The sequence below is a fragment of the Corvus cornix genome, chromosome 1 (assembly GCF_000738735.6).
Source record: "Corvus cornix cornix isolate S_Up_H32 chromosome 1, ASM73873v5, whole genome shotgun sequence".
NCBI classification, from domain to species: domain Eukaryota; kingdom Metazoa; phylum Chordata; class Aves; order Passeriformes; family Corvidae; genus Corvus; species Corvus cornix.
The window spans coordinates 90002338-90023450 of record NC_046332.1 but is presented as its reverse complement, the minus strand read 5'-3'; the positions used below and the strand labels follow the sequence as shown (position 1 = coordinate 90023450).

General features: G+C 38.9%; 1 protein-coding gene across 2 annotated transcripts in view; it reads left to right on the top strand.

The window, feature by feature from the left end:
- UXS1 (UDP-glucuronate decarboxylase 1) overlaps positions 1-19673 on the top strand; it is a 57259-nt gene extending 37586 nt beyond the window's left edge. For both annotated transcript variants that reach the window (XM_039549269.1, XM_039549277.1), the window contains exons 8-15: positions 116-175; positions 2195-2316; positions 8915-9034; positions 12532-12575; positions 13619-13679; positions 15103-15160; positions 17471-17574; positions 18827-19673. In XM_039549269.1, the coding sequence (XP_039405203.1) occupies positions 116-175; positions 2195-2316; positions 8915-9034; positions 12532-12575; positions 13619-13679; positions 15103-15160; positions 17471-17574; positions 18827-18958 (701 nt within the window). In that variant the 3' untranslated portion in view covers positions 18959-19673. The remainder of the gene's footprint in view (positions 1-115; positions 176-2194; positions 2317-8914; positions 9035-12531; positions 12576-13618; positions 13680-15102; positions 15161-17470; positions 17575-18826) is intronic.
- The last annotated feature ends 1440 nt before the right edge of the window (positions 19674-21113 follow it).

The following is a 21113-nucleotide window of genomic DNA, read 5'->3' as shown; positions in this document are numbered from 1 at the left end:
TCAAATTCTCTTTAAAAACATGTAAAACAGGATCATACTGAAACAGCTAACATGAATGAAGGATTCTTGCACTTGCTGTAATTATGTTCTTCTTTCCCCATTGCCCAAAATCTAGGTTTAGCTAAACGTGTTGGAGCACGGCTGTTGCTGGCCTCTACATCAGAGGTTTATGGAGGTAAGAAGAATAAAACAATAATTAGAGCTATTCAGATATGACTGTGTAAAAGGGTATTTACACATCTTTTGTCAGATACCAGAATGATAGATTTTCATCTCTGTCTTAGCTTGCTTTTTTATGAGATGTTCTTCTTACAGTTTAAAATGTGAGAAGGGCATTTACAGTGCTTGCTTTATGTTTCTAGTCAGGAATGGTAGCTGGAGACTTGTGTTGTTGTCTGTACCTTTCCCATGTCATGGTTTAGGTCTCTTTTTCCAAAGGGCTTGTGGGAAATTGAGTGTTGTACTTTAAAGTCCAGATGCCATAATGAAAACCTGAGAAGAAAGATCATTCCAATAGTAAATATGTGTATCTTTTTCCCATCACACAGGAATTGTATTGTTAAGATTTAGTAATTGCCCTGGTGTGTAAGAGACGAGGATATAACCTCCAAGCTAAGAAAATACTGGTTGTGCGTGCAGATTCTTCTGGTGTCTCTTAAAATGTAATATTCAGCAGTGCTCTGTCTTCCTCTTACTGGTAGAAGTGAAGGAGTGAAAGAATGATGGGTAGAATGGTGATTGGATGCAGCAAGACTCCTTAGTATTTCCTTGGGCGTGTAACAGACCGTGTGCCTGCTAGAGAAACTTCCTTCTGTTCTGAACTATTGCATAATTGATAATAGCAGTCTTGCAAGATTATTTGAGATGCACAAGCACAGTACCCTGCTTAAGGGGAATAGATTTGAGAGTCTTGGCTATAAAGAACAAACAAGTGAACAAAAAATGGTCACCTGTATTACAAGACACACAGCTTTGTGAGCAAAATGTGAGGAAGGACAAAGAACACACCTCCAGGTGTGCACTTTTGGTGGAGCAACTTCAGTCAAGAAGATTCAAAGTAAGTGCCCAAGCAATCATCACTCAGATGATTGGCCAGCCAAAGTGGCTTGAGCATGTACAGTGTTCCTACTGCCTCCCGAGCCTTAAATTATCCACTGTCAGGCTCTACAGAGAAAAATGGTAGCCCCAAGGACTCTTCTGTAACTGAACAAGCTCTCTTCTGGAGTATTTCCCTTCCCACAGCATCTTTTCAGGCCCTTTTAAGATCGCTGTGGGCTTTCATAATCGTGTAAAACTTCTATGCATTTACCATTGCTCCGTGGCTTTCATATGGCACAAATGCATCCATTATCACATCTGAGCAGCATAAAATCAGGAAGGTTTAATCAGAACTGACTGTCAAAGTTGTTTCAAAAATTAACTTTCAATACTAGGAAGTTCTGTAGTAATATGTGCAAACTTCAAACCAGGTAGAAATTATACCGTCCTAAAGACAGCAAAGGGGGAAATTTAACCAAGTGTTTGTATTTTTTCAAGCATATAAAGCACACACCATCAAGCTTCCTAGGTGGCTGTTGTTTGGTTGGTTGTTTTTTATAATGAAGAACTTCTATACTGGATCAAACCAAAGGATTGTCTAGCCTGATGATTGATAGCACAGTGATAGCTAGTAAAAATGCTTAGGGTGAAACAGAAGAAATGTAAGTGCCTTTTTAAGAAGTGCAGTACATCTCTATTTTCTCCATTTTTCTTTCCTTGTTTCCTATTTTATGAAATTTGAATATGCTTTACTTTCGTACGTAACCTATAATGCCTCCTACATGACTGCTGCCTACATAACCTGTAATGTTTCCTCTGAAGCACATTAGGTAAAAATCATATTTATGCCCTTGAGGTAGTCTGTCTTTGCAGAGAGGAGTTGAATTTAACCCTCTGTTCACACACTCTTAGGGAAAGCAGTTGCTGGCTGTTGTTTGCTTGTACTCAAAGAGCTTTCATCTTCTGTTACTGCCATTTTCATGGTTCCAGTGATTGCACTTTTAAGAAATTGTGGTCAAATTTAAGATTTTTTAAAATTCAGAATTCAGAGACAAGCCGTGCTGACTTCTATAACACAAATGCTCTGTTGAAAGTTTCGTCATATATAGTCATCTTTTGATATATCATAATCTAAGGTGGTTTTTTTCCCCCGTAGATCCTGAAGTTCACCCTCAAAATGAGGATTACTGGGGCCATGTGAATCCAATAGGTCCAAGAGCCTGCTATGATGAAGGAAAGCGGGTTGCAGAGACCATGTGCTATGCATACATGAAGCAGGTATTAAACTTGAATCAGATTTGGTGGTTTTTCTGTATTTATTGAAGGCCAGTGTATCACAAAACTGGAATATGTGTATTTAGGGGTAGGAGGGCAAAAGAGAACATACTGAGTAGGAACACTTACTCTGTTGTGGCAAAATCTGTTTTCTTTAATGGGAAGGTTTTATTGCTCCTATCTATTGTGTGTTTTCAGATGAGCAGTCTTCTTGTAGAAAATGTGCTTTAGTCTCCTTTGCAGGTATAATATGTCTTTCAGGATAGTAAATACTTTTCAGACAGATTAAACTGAGGTGACCTTACTGTGCTGAGAAGTCAATGGGGCTGAATAGGGCCATTACTGATAAATGTGGAATGTTGAAGAAGCATAATCAAAATCAGAATGTACAAGTAAGAATATGGAAGGTCTTTAATGAGTATTTATACAGAAGCAATGTATTTTAAGCACTTTAGAAAGGTCTTAAAATTATGTAGGTATAAACACAGAACTTAATGAAAGATATGAATACCTAGCTATGTAATGCCTGTTTACAAAGACAGTAGCATGAAGATAAAAATGCAATTTAAAATATGTTTGGGAAATTATACATGCCAGTTTCCTTGGGTTTCATAACCAGCAAGTAGAAACTCATCATTAACTAACATAGCATTGACTCTTTACCTGTATGTAAATCTTGCTTAATTGTGGTTCAGTTAGGCTCTGAGAGACTATTTAATTAACAAATGTGGCACACTAAAGAAAATAGTATCAGTATTTCTTGTTATTTGCAGCCTTAATGTACAAAACTATAAATCAAACATAGGATATTCTATAGAATTTTAAACCTTTAAATTATAAAATTCTAAGTGCTTTTATAAACCTTGAAAACAGAATCAAGCTGAAGTGATAAGACTTTAGAGAGGGTATTTTAGTATAGAGATTGTAGTAATTTTGTCTTATCTCTTCTACCAGACAGAGAAGGCAGAGATTCTGTCTCCTTTGTTCTCTTTTAAATCATTTAAGGTCCAACATGGTGACAGTGCTCTTGTCCAGGCTACTCAATATTTCACTGTAGTAGAATATTCCTTGTCAGTCTGGAAATCCATTTGCAGTTGAAGATTGCAGTTTTTATGAGAAATTCTCGTGCTGTAGGGTGTTGCATTTTTTTTGTAGGTTTGTGGTATGCACTGCAGTATTCTTTTAGAAGGGCATGAGCAGGTAATTTTTAAAATCATGGGCTGTATCTTAAAACCACAGGATGAGTCATGATAGCATCTCATAAATTTTATGCAGGATTTGCAATGAATAGTTAAGGTTTGTAAGGTGGAGCTGCAGTGCACACACGCATTAAGTAAAAACTCATAATGCAAATGAGCTCTCTGTCCTAGGGGCAGCTCTGTGACATATTTCCTGTACTTTATTATGGGTTAGTGAAGTCTGCCCATGTTCATGAAGCTTGTCCCATGTTCAGATATATTTTGAAATACTGTTGAGCTGGTGTGGGGGAAGAGAGGGGTGGGTAGTGTTTAGATGATATGCTGTTATTAGTGGAGTAAATCTTTTGCTAGTGGGAAGGTCTGATTTCCTCTATGCAAATAAGCATTGTGTTTTTAAGAGGATTTTCAGTAGGAGTGACCTAGCTCTAAACAGTAGGATTTGCAGTATTTCAGGCTAAAATATTTCCAGAATCTCTCAGCTTCAATAAAAAGAAGAAACAGGCAAAGTTATTTTGCATTTTTTGGTCATTTCTTGCAAAGATTTCCATCTTTATGCACATTGCTAGGTACCTTAGACACCTAATAGTGTTTCCAAAAATGTGAAGTGAAACTAAACTTCTACGTTTTACACTTCCAGACAGCCTGTTTGAATCCAAACAGTTTTTGAATCTAGTCAAAGCTGACTGTTTGCTGTTGTCGGAGTTCCTCAGTAGCCTGGCCTGACCGAGGCATTTTTGGAGCCTTCTTTTCTGCTGGCAGTGTTGTTTTGTTCACTTACTTTGACCCTATGAATTAAGCATTTCTTGACTTTATCACCTGAGAAAGCAGTGGGAAGGCAGTTTCAGCATATAGTATCGCAGTGTTACGTTTGTGCTTTGTTCAGGACTTGCCATTCAGTTATCTGTTCAACCTTTAAAAAATTACATCTGGCCTTCTGGAGCTATTTGGAAATCTAGGTATTAATGTTTGCTCCAATACTCTGGATTAATTTAAATACTGACCAGAATCTGATACTACCTTCATGGCAGGGATTTACATTATCTGCATAGGTGTGTTGCAAATACAAATACACAGCATTTTAAATGCTGTGCATATTAAGGGTGTTTTGTGAACTAGATTTCCTTCTTTCCTTATGCCACTGACCTGTAAGGAAATTCTCCAGAGCTGAAGCAACACTTCAGGTCATTAGGGAATGTTACAGGAAAATTTTTCTTCTCCTTCCACTTTCTTCATCCATTTTTTTCGTACCAGCTATGCGACTCTGAAAGCTTTGGTGGTAACAAATGGGCTTGTTGTGATACAACTATCACATTAGGTGATAGTTTTGGAATTACCTTAGAATAGCTGAAGTGTTGAGGTATAAGCATGGTAATGTTTCCACCATAAAATTGTAGGTTGTATTCAGGGACTTGCATTATGCCCAAAGTGAAGAGTCAGACGATTGAGGCTGTCCTTCCTAGCTTGTTTAGGAGCTTTAGTGCTTACGAAATTCAGATCTCACCATCTCTGTTTTTGCAAAATAATACTAAAAAGCTATTAGTAACTGAGTATTAATGGCATTTTGTTTATGCAATTGACAGTACATGTAAATAAAATTCCTTGGACCCAGCCTCATTGTAGAGTATTGTAGCTTAAACACATCATAGATGGATCCAGTGAACACGGTGCTAGTAATTCTGCTGTGATTGCAATTCAGGGGTTTGGGAACAATTTTGAGAGTTAATGGTCTCCGAAACACATGGGAAAGAATATGAATCAGTAAGAAAGTGACTATTAGAGCAAGGAATGCAGGCAATAATCTCAAATAATTTTAGCTGAGACGTTGGTAAAGATCTGTATCAGGTCACAGTGATACCCATGTTACTGTCTGGACTTCCCCGGCAGATTTTTTAAATTCTGGTTGTCTGCTGGAGAGCAGACATTTGTTGTAGCTTTTCCTTTCCTGATTTTGTATGCAGGGAGGTCTGACTCATATTTGCTGTTCAGATAGATCCACAGACTTTGCAAAAGAAAGAAGGACTAGTAATTAATAGGAGAAGCTTGCCTGATACCCTTGTGAATTACAGCCACAACATACCATGTTCAAGTTGTTTTGGTTAAAGAAACTTTTGGCATTTGAATTGTATTGATCTGTTTTCTAAGACAGTCAACACAAGGAGATACCTTTTCTTAAAATGCTTATAAAATTAAAACACGTCTTTTTAAATTAAGAAGTTATTGTAGCATCCTTAATACCCTTGATACTTTCTGGAGCTGGGATCTCTAGAACTAAAGCACTGGCAAAGACTTATGCTGAAAACCAGGACAGCTTTGTTTTGCAGAGGAGACTGGATAACTAATGCTACATTTTGCCTGACAGCTGTAGAATAGTCTTGAGTACTTATTCAGAGGAGGTATTTCCGTAAGCCATAACAATCTGTCCTGCTTCTTTACTGTTTCTTTTCATCTGTACAAGCACAGTCTCTGTGAAGAAATTCATGCTGATAAATAATAGAGTGAGCTGAAGTGTTTTGCTAGCCCACAATCCTGCGTTGTATGATCTTGGTCTCAGGCTCTTTTTTGGATTGCTCAAGGAATTTTCTTTCTCATCAACCTGCTGTAGGAAGGCACTGTCTTAAACTGTGAGGACAAAAGGCAGTTTATCACATTTGATCTCAGCATTAGGGATAAATCTCAAGCTCTGTTTTGTTTAGCAGTATAAATGTGAGCCAAAGAGGTTTTTCTCCTTTCTCTAGGATGTAATAAAATACCGTACATGACTTACTGCTGCAAACCTGGGGGAGTAATTGAGTTTGATAATGGGAATATGGTAGAGGTAGTCAGTCATTACTACATGTTGTTGATAATTTCAGAGTAACAGGATGTAGCTAAGACATAGACAATTAATACAAAAAGGAATAGAGTTACTCAGTATGTAAAAAGGATGGTGTTCAAATGAGGTGTTCATGAAACAGCGAAAGGAGACTTGTGACAGTTTTTAAGTTACTGCCTCCAAAATCTCGTTTGTGGAAGAGTTTCTTTTGAGAAGACAGTTTTAAAGGGCCAAATGAAAATTTAGCTGCATAGAAAATAGATTTTTCAAAGCAGTAGGCTGCAGAGAAAAGCTTTGCTGGATGACACTATAAATAAAAAGTTACTCATTTTAAAAGACAACATTACAGTGGGGTGAGGTGAGTAAATAGAAGGGAGAAGAAATAATGGATTCATTGTGACTGTGAGTAAGTGCCTGTGTTGTTTTTTCTTTTCTAGATCCCTTGCTAGTTTCCAACCAATACTGGAAAACAAGGCTTCTGCTGTAGCTTGTGCAGTACAAGAGTGTCTTTTTGGTCAGCATTGTTGAATGAGTTATTTTTATCTTGAATACTAGCTTCCAAGTGCCTTATTTTCTGCACTTGTTATTAGTGGCAGTATCTGGAAAGCTCACATGAAATACAGTCCCTTCCTGAAGGGGTCAGTGTCCTTTCTAAGATAAAGTGCTGGGCAAAACAAAGGAAGGAGAAGCTTTCTATGTCTTTCCAAATGCAGTGAAGGCTTTGGGAATGGTTCTGTAATGTGCTGCTGGAAGTGTATATTTGAAATGTTACACTGCTGTACTTTTTTAGCTACCAAGAAATAGAATATGTTCCCAGCTGATGCATTTTGCATGGAAAGGGACTTCTGCTCTTTCCGGAGTCTCTTTCAGCAGGACCCAGTGGCTGTTGTGAGGTTATTTTTTTGGCTCTGTTGTGGATACAAGCTTGTTGGATAAAGACTGTATCTTTTCCTGTGGCACAATAGTTACCTCCCTTGTTACTGTTAGTTTACCATGTAGTTGCAATTGCAAGCAAGGTTTGATCAGGACAAATGAAACCTTACCTGCAGCTAAATGATATTGAACATTGTTTGACTTTCTCTGTACTGGGAGGTGTTGGGCTTTACTTGTACTACTTGGTGTTTCTGATTTCGCAACACCAATATATCACCAAGGTGATATATTAATGTCCCTTTTGCCTGTCTCTTACCTGTAAAAAGCTAGTCCTACTGCTTTCACAAAACATCTTTGAGGATACGTTTGTTCATGAATCACGTGGAGACCTAAGAGAGAACATCACATTTTCCTGCACGTGTCTCTTGTACGTGAAGCTACATTTATTTCCAAGAAAAATGTGTTTCCAGGTCTCTTCTGAATGAAGTGTATGTGAGCTGAGCTTTCAGCCACGGATGTACCAACAGTACACTTCTTCCACATACACCCTCTTCCAGGACACCAGCAAGCATTGGTCTAAGCTTTAGTAAAATACATGGAAAATACAAGATGTTCTGTGTGTCTTCTGAAAGAATAGTTACGGAATGAATGTTTGCAGCTCCAGAACATTGTGCTTGTGACTTCAGTCGAATCAGAGCACCCAGAGTTTGCTTCAGACAAATTTTTTCCTGTAACTGATACAAGGATGTCTTTTTCTGGGAGGTGGGAGGACCAGGTAGTAAGAGGAGGATACATAGGCCTGCGCTGAGGTTGACACCTTCTCCCCTACCTTGTGACTGTCACTCTCAGATGGTAACATCTGTCTGCTTGCAGCATACCATGTTGCTCTGAACTCAGCTCAGCAGTATCCTGTTTTAGCTCACAAGGGCCAAACGTCCTTCTCACAGGCTTTATCATAAACTGTGGCTTGTCCAAATGAATGGGTCAATCAAAACAACTCGAGAGATTACTTCAGTTTGCAGTCTCTAACTGTTAAAATGCTTTGTCCATAAAGGTTCCAATTTCACATATTTGTTACATTTTCCTTGAAGATTTGCAAAATATTCTGTAGAAGGACTTATGGAAATGATAAAAATGTTTCTTGGAAAAAACTATGCCATTGAAGAGTTTGATTGTAATGCATGCATTTACACAGGCTAATAAGGGCACTAGAAAACATTGTGGCTGTGGTTACAAAACTACTTTATGGCTTTTGTAAAAGATACTTCTCTGACATGTTAAGCTTTTCTAAACTATGGACGTTTGTGATCTATGGAAATGCTACCTTGGTACTATATCTGGTGATTGTGAGACTTCGCCTATGTGCAAAAAAAGTAGCTAAGTCCCAGGTGAAATAAGATGTTATTGGAAGGATATTACTGAAAAATCTTGAAGTTCTTTGTGGAAGAAAATGCATGTGCCAAAATCATGAGCTGTTCTAGCACTAATTTAGATTTGCATTACAAATACTGAGAACTAGTGTAAATTACTTCGGTGTATGCACTACATTTTTCGGGAGGGCTGAGGAGAAATTTGAAGTGTTTCATTATTAGAAACGATGCATTTTAAAGCTGAAAGAGAGATTCTTAAAAAGCGTTTGGACAGGGGAGAGTTTACACTTTTAGGGATAAAGACACTTTTATTAAGGAAGTAACGATTCTTTTTTCTTTGGCTACAGGAAGGAGTTGAAGTGAGGGTTGCCAGAATATTCAATACCTTTGGTCCTCGAATGCATATGAATGATGGAAGAGTTGTCAGTAATTTTATCCTACAAGCTCTCCAGGGAGAACCACTAACAGTAAGTGATGACCTCCTGGTGATATGAAGAACCATTCATCTTCATATCCTGTCCTCGTGTGTTGCAGATGAGGGTAGATTTTAGAAAATATTGATGTTCCCCTCTTCAAAATGTAGTGGTCCAGTATACCAAACGTAAATGTATGGAATAACATATGGGAAGATGTGCTCTGTTGATGGGGTTGATCTTTCTTTCACAGAAAGAAACAAGGCTATCAGTTGCAATCTGCACAAGCATTTCAGCATTCTTTGTATTGGGGATATAAACAAAATCCAGAGTTCAGTCAGGGATTTCTGTAAGAAGCAGCAGACAATCCAAGGAGAAAAAGAATCAAAGTTTTGTGGCAACGCCCACTACTGTAATTCTTGCAGAGCAAAATCTGAAACTGGACAGAGCGTTGAAGAGTTTAGGTCAGGGAATAAGTTGTGCCCAAGCATGATGAAGCTTGGTGTCCTGTGATAGATCTCTTCTAACTTTAATCTTTTTAAAATAGTGTGTTAAAGTATGGCTACCCCCTGCAAAACTTTGGTGGTAGATACTACCCTACTGTCAGACTGAAATCGAGAACTCTTTACAAAGAAAGAAAATTTAAGGAGTTCAAATTATGTATGTTCTGCAAAGCAATGCACATCACCTGACTTAAGTACACTGATAATTCTTGAAAGACTGGTCTTCTCTGGAGGTCAGCATTTGCTTACTTGCTTGCAATTTAACAATGATTGGTCACTTAGGCAATTTGTTACTATTTTTTAATGTCATCAGTTACGAATCTTGGCTACTCTGTTCATAGCCTTTGCTAAATTTCTGGTTTAGGCCTGTTGTTATTTCAGAGTAACAAGCCTGCAGTGATGCTGTGTTTGCCACCTCTCCTAAAGATTTCTTTTTTCCCCCCAGAGATTTACTGCTTTTGTAGAAATCACTGTTAGTGCTCGATGTATGGTAGCTATTGTGTGATGCTGACTGTAACTTACTGACCAGTGTTTACTGGGGCATATGACATTTAGGCTGCCATATAAGTCAGCATTAAGAGTGCAGATCTTGGGGCTTAGTCTTGGGTAGCTGACTGAACAAGCCCAGCTTGCCTAGTCCCTGATAGGAGTCCCTTCAGCACTACATAGACAACGCAGCCATGTGGGTCAGTGCTTTTTTCCTGTCAAAACAGAAAAAAAAAGGGAACTTAAATTCCTGCAGAAAGAGTTTAATTTTCTTACCCAGGTGTCTCCCCAGGCTTGCTTATTGGAAGAGACTAAACAAATAGTAGCAGACAAGAAGGTGGAGCTTCTTGGTTTGACACTTTGGATCCTTGTAGGCCTTGCTTGTATCGAAATAGGAGTTATCAGCTGATCAGTCAGTGTCAATGTTCCCAGGATAGGATCCTTGGGCATAAAGTCTGAGCCTCTAAATGCTGTTTAGAAAATTTACTGGCTTATAGAGGATCAGAAGGTATTTCCATTTTTTAGGTTTGGTCCCCGGTGCATATAGCAAGCTGTTGCCATATTTGGCCTGTCAAATGTTTTTTATTTCATGCATAGTTTCTCAACTTTTATTGGCAGTAGTGCTGTAATCTTTTATAAGAACAGAGGGAGAACACTAACTGGAAGTTTTGTGAAGCCTTACAAAATATGAAGGACTTACCTTATTTTAAAACATACAATCCATGGGATATTTTAGAGCATCAATAAGAGGGGTCTGGAGTCCGTGTTCTTCTGTGGGAGGCAACACTGGAAGCTCTTATTTTATTTCTGTAATTGGCATGCTGTCTAAAATTTAGCAAGAATGTAATTATAATAGGGGTTAAAATAAAGTGTTTTGCCCAACATCACTGTTCTGTAGGGAATAACTGTCTGATGTTGAAAATTACTGAATCTGAGAAAAGAAGGGGAGAGTTCTTTAGCTGACCAGGTCAAATAAAATGAATTATCAGCAATGAGCAGTGGCTGAGACCTACAAAAAATTAACTCCTGTATCATCACAGAATTTGGCTGACAGGAATACCAAGTGTGTGATCTCTTTAGAAACTCTGTTTTCAGTCTCTCAGTTCAGAGTACTTATTCAAATGGAGTAAATAATCTCTTGAGAGACCCGTGTCACTGATTTGTAGAAATTGTGGCCTATGGAAACATGACACTTATTGTTTTGTTATTGTAAAAGAAAGATTTTTTTTTTTTTTTTTTTTTTAAGAAAAATTGAGATACGGAAACGATATTGTACTTTCCAGCTATTGCTTGTATGTGGGAAAGATAACCACATGGGTGACTCTGCAAAAATCATGTACAAATACTTAGTTCTGTAAAACTTATCCCACAAGCTAAAAGTAAAGCTAAATGCAGGAAGCTCTATATAAATACATAAATCTGCTTCCTGTTTGTTTGGGAGTCCATCAGGCTGTCAGTGTGCTCCTGGTGCATTCCTCTCCGAATCAGTTTTTGGGTAAACTCTTAGACCCCTGATCTTACCGAATGCGTACTGAAATGTGAATTCTTTTGGGCTCTGAATCAGCCTCGGAGAGCACAAGGCTTACCAAGTAACAGATGGCCTGTGTACCAATTGTACTGTCCTTTCTGTCCTCAAGGAAAACAAGCATGCTTTCTATTCTGTCCTTCCAAAAGCCTTTCTGTTGTAGCAGGTTGATAAGATGTGTGTGTCCCCAGTTAAACTGTTTTCACCACTTAAATGTGCCTGCTCACAGCTTTCAGAATATAAGTATTCATGTTCTAGAGACTTCAGTACTGCACTCAGTTAAACTGTGAAAAATGTAATGGTGTCAAATACCATTCTGTACATTTTAAGTATAAATTAATGTCTGTTTGAACTTCAGCAACTTGCTCCAAAGTATCAGCATGTTACCTGCGGACACTTTTTTTTCCCCTCAAAGGTTTTGATACAAATCTGTACAGGTGACTTGAGAAGTCATATAATCTAGAAGTTACTCTGCTTCCCATTTTCCTAGATAGTAATATTTAGAGCCACGTGGTTTTGGTTTTTTTCTGTCCTGATTGCTTTAAACACAGTGCTGTTTCTCTTGACAATTTTTTTAGAGACCACTGACATTTAGTGCTCTCTTTGAAGCTGGCTGTTGTTAATGAGCAAATCAAAATTGCTCATCGTAACCACATCTTAGTAGCCTGAAGTTTGCTTTAAATATTTGGCACTCTTTGCTGGCTGAGTGCAGGCTGCACCTTCTTTCAGTGTTCCAGGAGAGGATAAAGCATCACTCTGTCCTACACCCCTGAGAATGTTTCCTTCATGCAGAATTCTGGTTAACAAAATGTCTAGGGATATGTTTACTGGAGACAGACCCAAGAGGAAGATGACCTTCAAAGAACTGATACTTTGCCAAAGGCTCTGCAAGCACAATTTTTTCCATTCCTGTAACATTGAGCTTGTGTCTCAAGTGTTTCTCCTTGAGCCACTTTTCTAGAAAGGTAAAGAAAAGATAATTAGGGTAGAGAGGACTTTTGTATTTATTAACTTTCCTATTTTTCATACGATTTTAGGTCTATGGACCTGGAACTCAGACAAGAGCTTTCCAGTATGTCAGGTAAGCCTTGTTTGTACTGGCTGATAATTTACTTCGTGGTTCTGTTAGCCTGGTCAGCTTTGTATGTATGTGCATTTGCTTTACTTTTTTTAATCATTTTTTAATACAAACTCTCAAAAAAACATGCACCCATTGAAACCTGATTTCAGCATTTCTCAGCTGCCTGATCTGCTTTACTGGAGCTCTTAGGAGCCAGCTTTACTTTCAGAAGGGAGACACACGGAAGTTTTTAAAAGTACCAAGAAGAAAAACATTAATTGGTTTAGAATTTTACTTGAGATACTAACGTGCTCTTCCCTTCCAGAGATGGCAAGTAACAGACGAGTTTTTAGAGCTGAGCAGTTCGTCACTCCTTGCATTTTAATGCAATGCTGCCACCTCGTGTCTTTGGGACTGCTGTGGTTGGTGTGCAAACTATGCACAAGAAAAAAGCTAAGAAAACCCATGCTGGACTTCTGGGTTATTTTAATCATTCTTTGCTTGGAAATGTTCTTTCCCTCTGCTGAAAGTAGTATCAGTGGTAGTAGATGTTGAAGAAACCCCATCAGGTCATACCCATTCCTTTCCCAATTATAAGTCATAATGAAAAGGATCTGGATTTCTGTGTCAAGGGCCAAGGTGCTTAGTTTGTGGCTAATAATCCAAAATAACTTTGGGTTATATTGCTGGGGGAAAGTAACACCAAAATACTGTTTTTAACAAACTTAGTTTAAGAATTTTTGAAAACAAGAAGACGAATTCAAACAACAGGCTGCAAAGTAGTAGTGTTATGTGCCTCTGTATTACAACTTGCTCTATTCTGTTTGAAATGCCTTGGAAATCAGCCTCCAAATATGCTTGGATGCTGGAGAGAAGAGGAAATATTAATCATTTTTTAATACAAACACTCAAGAAAACATGTGCCTGTTGAAATCTGGTTTCACCATTCCACAGCTGCCTGATCTGCTTTACTGGAGCTCTTAGGAGTCAGTTCTCTTTTTTGACAAGAATACTTTTTATAGAGAAGTGGAAATTGCATCAATCTGTTCTTCCTTCTTTTACAGTGATCTTGTGAATGGGTTGGTGGCATTGATGAACAGCAATGTCAGCAGTCCTGTCAACTTGGTGAGTATGAGTGCTCCACTCTACGGAGTTACTGTGCACTGGTCAACATCACCTCTGTTTTCCTCCTTGTCACTGATACTGATTTCTAGAAAAAATAAATGGAACAAAAAAGGTCTTCCTATTATGAAGAACATATTCTCCTATGTACTCTCTTTATAAATAAGTAGACTAAGCCCCTAGGTGTTGAGATCTTCCAGTTCCAAGAACAGGACAAATCTGCTGGAGTTTTTCATTTGTTTTAGCAAGAAGATGTATGTAATTAGAATATGAAGGAAAAAATGTGGGGGGGACACGTGCAAAGTGCACCAAGAAAATGACTGAAGACTGATTTTAGTGGGAAAAAAGCACTGAAGGAATACTTAGCTCTAGATAATTAGAAATTGTTTCATACTACTCTGGATTAGAGGAAAATGTGATAGTATTTTATGGTATAGTTCTCTAATATTGTTTAAAATGCTTCGAACTTAACTTGTCTAGTAAGATTTTTGTTCCATCCTGTTTGTTGTCAGCTTACTCTTAGCAGTGAATTTAAGAACAGAAAAAGAATGCATATCCCAAGTAATTTCTTGAGTATGCCAGCTTTTGCCAAATTAGATACTCAACTCTGCAGGGCAGTTGTTCACTAATTTTCCTTTTCTCCTGTGGCCATGAGTTAATTTCAGGGTTTCTATCCAAAGGCTGATAATGTTAAACTCTATCACATGCTTTGTCTTCAGAAAATTCAGTATTTAAATCTATATGTATCTTAAGTGCTCAGCTTTAGGTCAAATGAGATGTGATAAAGAAGAGTTTTGAAACGAGGAAAGCTAGGGATGGAGGGAATTGAGTCTGATGAAGGTGAGCTAATGCTAGCAGAAAGTGTTCAGCATTTTATTCTGAAATGTTGATCAGGAGATTATTTGCAGGTTGGTTAAAAAAAAAGAAAAGGAATATTGTATAGGAAAGCAAGTAGCCCTTATGTATTGATATGTAAGCTGTAGTAAATGTAGAAGCAGTTGTTTGCAGATAAATGAGTTTGGTTTCCTAACTTTGCATGAACCAAGAACTTACCATACTTCTTCATGATATCTGTCCTCAACTGGGCACAGTCCTTGAATCCAGATTTCCAGCTGATGTGGCTGTGTGGGCTGCTCAGTGACATAGGCCTTTACTGTGATTGCCAACTCTTTACAGACTGACTTTTTTGGAGGATGACGGACACCTCCCTACATACACTGAATTACCAAAGCAAATATAATGGAAGACAAATTCTCTAATGAGTAAGGAGCTTGTCAAAGTTGCTTTTTTTTTTTTCAATGAAGTAGAATAAATCTTTATGTTTAGCTTTTTCAGAGTTTAACATGCCCCTGTTGGAACCATCTCTTGTCTAGCATGTTGTAAGCTGTTTAATCGTTATTGAAATGAGCATCTCTTGTGTTTGTAGGGAAACCCAGAAGAACACACTATCCTAGAGTTTGCCCAGTTAATTAAAAAACTTGTTGGTGAGTATGATTAGTAATTCTTTGTAAAGTTTATGAAGTACTTATTGTCGTTAGATAATTATTACTTGATTAGTGTGTGTAATATGTGGATAATTTAATTAGTCTTTGGATTTCTTAATAATTTTATCAAAGGCATTTAATCGTATCATTAAGTATTAATAAGATAATCCAAATGCTCTCAATTGTCTGTAAACTGTTGCATGAAAAGTAGAATGAATAAATTTGTGTATCTGTGCAATCTATACCCATTAATTTGTATAGTGTTTAGGCAATTTTTTAGGTTTGTTTTGGCACAAGGACAATACATAAATGAAATGTAAAACATGTGAATGCAAATGTCCTGCATAGTATCTTAGCTGCAATAGGGATACTTCAGGAAGGTGGTTCTTCTCAGTTGTGCAGGCTGTGGTCCTTCAACTACCATGAAAAACCTCATGCTGTGGCAACAGTCTTTACCTGTTCTTTTCACTGTTTCTAACAGTGATTCTTGAAAGGGTTGACAGCACCTGGGAAGAAAACACTGTGGCTTCCTCTTCATTCTTGCTCTGATGCCTGTAGCAAATCGGAGCTCTCAAAAATGGAAGCAAATGGTTGTGCTTGGTCTTCTAGTGTGGCACCCTAATGAGATGAAACATCCTGCTGCCATTAGCGAAGAGCTTTTAGTCTGTACATTCCAGAAGTGCTTCTGACAGATCTAAAAAAGATGAGTTCAAACATACAACACAGAAGCTGATGCATGTGGTGTTCCCTCTGGAACATAAAAGACTGTTCCCTCTGGAAAATGTGAATCCACAGATCAGGGAAGGAAATTAAAAAATCACAGCACCAAACCCATCAGACACACAGAGTAATTGTCACCTCTGTTTGTCTGTTCACAAACAACTTGATGTGTTCCAGTCCATCCAGGGAGGTGGTTTAGTTCTAAAATGACATGTAAACTATTTGCTAGATTTGGCTAGAAGAATTGGCCCCTTTCTGTGTATTATTCTGAGGAAAGGCAAGTGCTTGGTTATTTAAATCACAATGGAGATTAGGGGCAAAGAGAAACTGAAGCCCTTTTGTAATGCCGAAGTGCAGACAATCATGGAATGGTTGAGGTTGGAAAGGACCTCTGGAGGTCCCTTGGTCGAACCCCTCAGCTCAGGCAGGGCAACCTACAACCAGCAATGGCCTGGGGCCATGTCCAGATGGCTTTTAAGTATCTCCAAGGGTAGAGACTCCACATCCTCTTGGGCCATCTGTGTTTCAGTTTGTGCCCACTGTCTCTGGTCCTGTCGCTGGGCACTACTGGAAAGAGCCTGGGTCCCTCTTCTTAATCCCCCTATCTGGTATTTATACACATGGATGAAATTCCCCATAGCCTTCTCTTCTCCAGGCTGAAGGGCCCCAGGCCTTTCAGCCTCTCCTCATACTCCAGTCCCTTCACCACCACCATGGCCCTTTTGTTGCTCTCTCTGTATGTCCCTGTCTCTCTTGTACTGGGGAGCCTAGAACTGGATCCAGTCCTCGATATGGATCTCATCAGTGCTGGTGAGTGGGAAAGCTGATCTCCCTTGTCCTCTGGCAGCACTTCTACAGTCCAGGATATCATTTGCCTTCTTTGTGGCAAGTATGTATGACTGGTTCATACTCAGCTTGGTGTCCACCAGGACCCCCAGTCCTTTCCTGCCAAGTTGTGTTCCAGCTGGTTGGTCCTCAGCCTGTACCTTCCCAGATTCAGGACTTTGAACTTGTTGAATTTCATGAGGTTCCTGTGAGGCCTTTCTCCAGCCTCCATTCTCGAGGTCTGGATGGCAGCACAGTACTCTGGTGTATGAGCAGTTCAGTATTGATCCAGTGTTGACCCTTGGGGTATAGCACCAGTTACCAGTCTCTAACTGATCACCACCCTCTGGGCCTGGCCGTGCAGTTTTCAGTCCTCCTCACTGCTCATCCAGTACTCAGTGAGGGTGTCAAAGACAGTGTCAAAAGCATCACTGAAGTCAAAGCAGGTGATACCCACTTCTCTGCCCTTGGCTACTGAAACAGTAATTTCCTCATAGAAGGTTAATAGACTGGTCTGTGAGCGTAGCTTAATTTTTGTGAGTCCCTGCTGAAATCTTTGTGAAATGCTTTGTGAACGCTTGTTGCTGTGGGACAGGTAGATCACCCAGCTGTTGCATGCAGTGCTCCTGTGTCTGTGCAAAGCATTTCAGTGGTTGAATTGTGAAGCAGAGAGCTGCAGAAAGACCTGCTGCTCCAGTTGGCAGAAAAGATGTAAATGGAAATCATAGTGAATTGCAGATGATAAATCACAGTCTTGTTTAACAGGCAGTGGGAGTGAAATCCAGTTTCTCTCAGAAGCACAGGATGACCCTCAAAAACGAAAACCTGACATCAGAAAAGCCAAGTTACTGCTTGGCTGGGAACCCGTGGTATGTACAGATGAATTACTGTTGTGTGAGAAAACGCCAGGAAACATAGGGGGCTTGAGGGAGAGTCACATAATAACAAGAATTTCCCTTACTGGAATATCTGCCTAACGCCCTCTCCAGAGCAGTTTTAACATTTTAACTTTTTCACTTGCATATTATGAGATTTTACCATTCTGTAAGCCCGATAAATCCTTTGAAGTATATGGCACATAGTTACTTACGTTACCAAGCCCATAGCCAATGGGTTTGCTGGTGTTGCTGCAATCATCACTCCTGTAGCTGGCAACAGGAGTTGGTTTGCTTGGAGAGGAAAGATCTGCCTAATCCCAGGAAAAGGTGTGGCTTTCTTTGCCAGCTTCCCATTCTAACTAGCACAGTGGTTTATAGTCTTTTTTAAATTTGCAGACAAAAATCATTCCAGGAAACATGTGAACCTACCTAGTAAATGTAAGCCTCATAATAGAAATTGGATCCAGACCCTTCTGAAAGGGTTCACAGGGGCATCTGATATTAATAGACCATGTCTGACAGCACAAGGGTGATAGCAAAGTGTTGCAAACATAAAAGGTTTAACTTTTGTATTTCTGGCCTTCTGTGTTTGGCACAGGCAGTAACAAAACGTGCTCCAAAGTAGCAGTACAGTGTTGGTACAGCAAGGCCAACAGTTTCTGTGCTGCTGTTTTTATCTTCCTATACTGGTGATGGTGTCAGCAAGCATGTCAGAGCATATGGCTCCTGAGAAAACAACTCCTCTGTTGTTCCTGTCTTTGTATTCTATGCCTGTATTTAAACACTGCAATTTGTAGGATTACAATTATTTGTAGAGGATTTAAGAATATCAAATGAGATACTGGATGCCAGCTTTATACCATGCTGCAAAAGAGGATCTTTAATCCTTACAAACAGAAGGGGCTTAAATGCTGGGTGTTTGTCTCTTTCAATGCATTAGGAATTGAAAGTAGAATTATGCATGTCTGTTTTGATACTAAACACACCAGTCATAACCATGTGTGAGATTTAAATTTGTTGGGTTTTTTGACTTACTATGTCAGAAAATGTATGTGCTGTTTTAAAGGTCAGCTGCATCAGCAGTGAGGAGATGTAACCAGCATGTGGTGCTGTTAATACTTAGATTGGCTAAGACTGAAACTCCCTGGCTCCCTTGTGATAACTGTTCTATAAAAGATACTGTTGTGAAATAACCTGGTGTGAACCTAGAGTGATACAATTCTCTCCTCACTTTTGGGAACAGGTCCCATTGGAAGAAGGTTTGAATAAAGCAATTCATTACTTCCGTAAAGAACTTGAGTATCAGGCGAACAATCAGTATATTCCCAAACCAAAACCTGCAAGGATGAAAAAAGGAAGAACAAGACATAACTGAAGACTATTAGTTGGACAGGAAATTTCCTGCTTGACATTTGACGGATGTAATTTTTTTTTTTATTTTTTTTTTCTTTTTGCGAGAGAAAGACTTTAAAACAGGTATCATGAAGAACGAACTGGAATTTCATTCTGAAGCTTGCTTTAAAGAAGTGGATGTGCCTAAAAATAACATAAATATTCCCTTTCCCTGCAAATCTTGCCTTGCACTTTTTAAATCTGTCTTTTTATGTAAAATAGAGTAGAAGCATCTTTTAGTATCTTCAAGTTTTATATCTTGATGTGAGATCATTTTGTTGTGACTGTCCTTGACAGTTTTATTTACTGGTTTCTTTGTGAAGCTGATGATAAACACAAACGGGATGGAAAATGCCAATTTATTTATAAAATGGGTACTATAAAATATGAGATGTTCTACTATGCATAAGAAAAAAACTAGTGGTATTGTCAGGTGAGAGACACTGACATCTGCATATAGAAGAGTTTAAAAGAATTCTGTATGAGAGCTTTATGTATTCTTTAAAGGAGAGATTTTTTCAAAGGTTTAGTTTTAGTTGTACACTTGAATTTGAGATATTTTCATTGATTGCCATGGATAAGGATATTTTGAATCACTACTGTGTTGTGCGTACTCTGGGAATAAAGTTAATGTATTATTGGTTACAGTGGTTGAATATGCTATTTTAATAAAATACTGAAACTTCTGTTTACTAGTTTCACGGTTTCACTGTGGGCATTTCTCTGGATTTGCACATCTGTGGATTTATTGTGTATTAATTATAAAGTAGCAGCCTGTAAATAATCCACTCAAAGTTACTAACTTTGGTCTTGCATTGTTTGTCTCTTAACAGATGTATAGTAAGGGCTGCAGGATGTCTGTTGAAATAGATTGGACAAAACCATCCTCATTTACTCTAATCAGGTAGTTGATAGTGATGCAGGAGTGTAATATTTTCTTTGAACCATGGAGCCTAACTTCAGCCTTCCTGAGGAAACACTGAGGAAGTGTTTCTATTTTAAGCAATTACTAAATTTCCAGTAAATGCTTTCAGCTTTGGTAACTATGCCTGTCATCTTAGGAAAAAACAAAAAAGCCCACAACCAAACCAGTCAAACAAAAAGCCCCCTCCAATTCCCCTTATTTTTAATAATTCTCCTAGTTTTTAAAACATATATTGGTATAGTGCCACTCAAAATTGAAAATCCAAAATCTCATCAAGCAAAGTGACTTGACTTTATCTCATTAAAGCTTGATGTTTTTATTAGCCTTTGAGTATCTTTAGGTTGATGGTAAATTGGGAGTTACCAGTAGTGGTGATGTTATGCCCAGCCTTGGGAAGACCCTGAGAGCAGTGTGGCATTTAGGCCCCTTTGTCTGAGCTGTCTGCCAGAGCCTCATGGTGCTTGCATGGCTTGGAGTCTCATCCAGTCTGTCTGGTAAAGTGCCCAGTGAATCCAGCAATGGTGGGGTTGCTGCATTCATTGCAGTGCCCTGCCTGGAGTGGGGGCTGCAGGGATTCTTTTAAGACAAAATGGGTTTTTCTTGCTCACAAGTGCACGTTTTCTTCCAGTGGAAATCTCCCGTGCAGCTGAGATGGGGAGCCAGGGTGCATTTTTCTGTCTGGATTCAGAGGTGGAATTCAGATATTACACATTACCTCTATCTTTTCACAGCCAAGCAGCTTGAGATCTGCTTTTTTTGTTTGAAGCCTTTTTCTAGATACTTGATCTGGGCCTTTATTCCATACTAAATTGCCTGAAAAGTACACCATGGTGTGCTGCTCCAAATGTGCCTGTAACCTGTCATTACTGAAACACTCACAAAGCACAGCCTCTCCCTGTACTGGAAGCCACAGCTGGACATGTGTGAAAGTAGTGCCCACTTCTTTAGCAGTTCTGTGGAGAGAACTGTTAATCAGCTCCCAGCATGGTGGTTTTAACCTTTAAAACCCTTAAGGTGGAGATTATATTTGGGGGATGATGCTCTTTCTCCTTAGATTTCATTCCTCGTGCAAATTGTGCCATTGAACACCAAACTCTGTGAGGAGATGAGACACAGGTGCAACCCTGGTCCAACATTCAGTGCAACCTTGGAGAGTAAATGGGAGCTCTGGCTGCCGTGTTACTTCCAGGGCTGTTTTTTATTTAATCCAGTG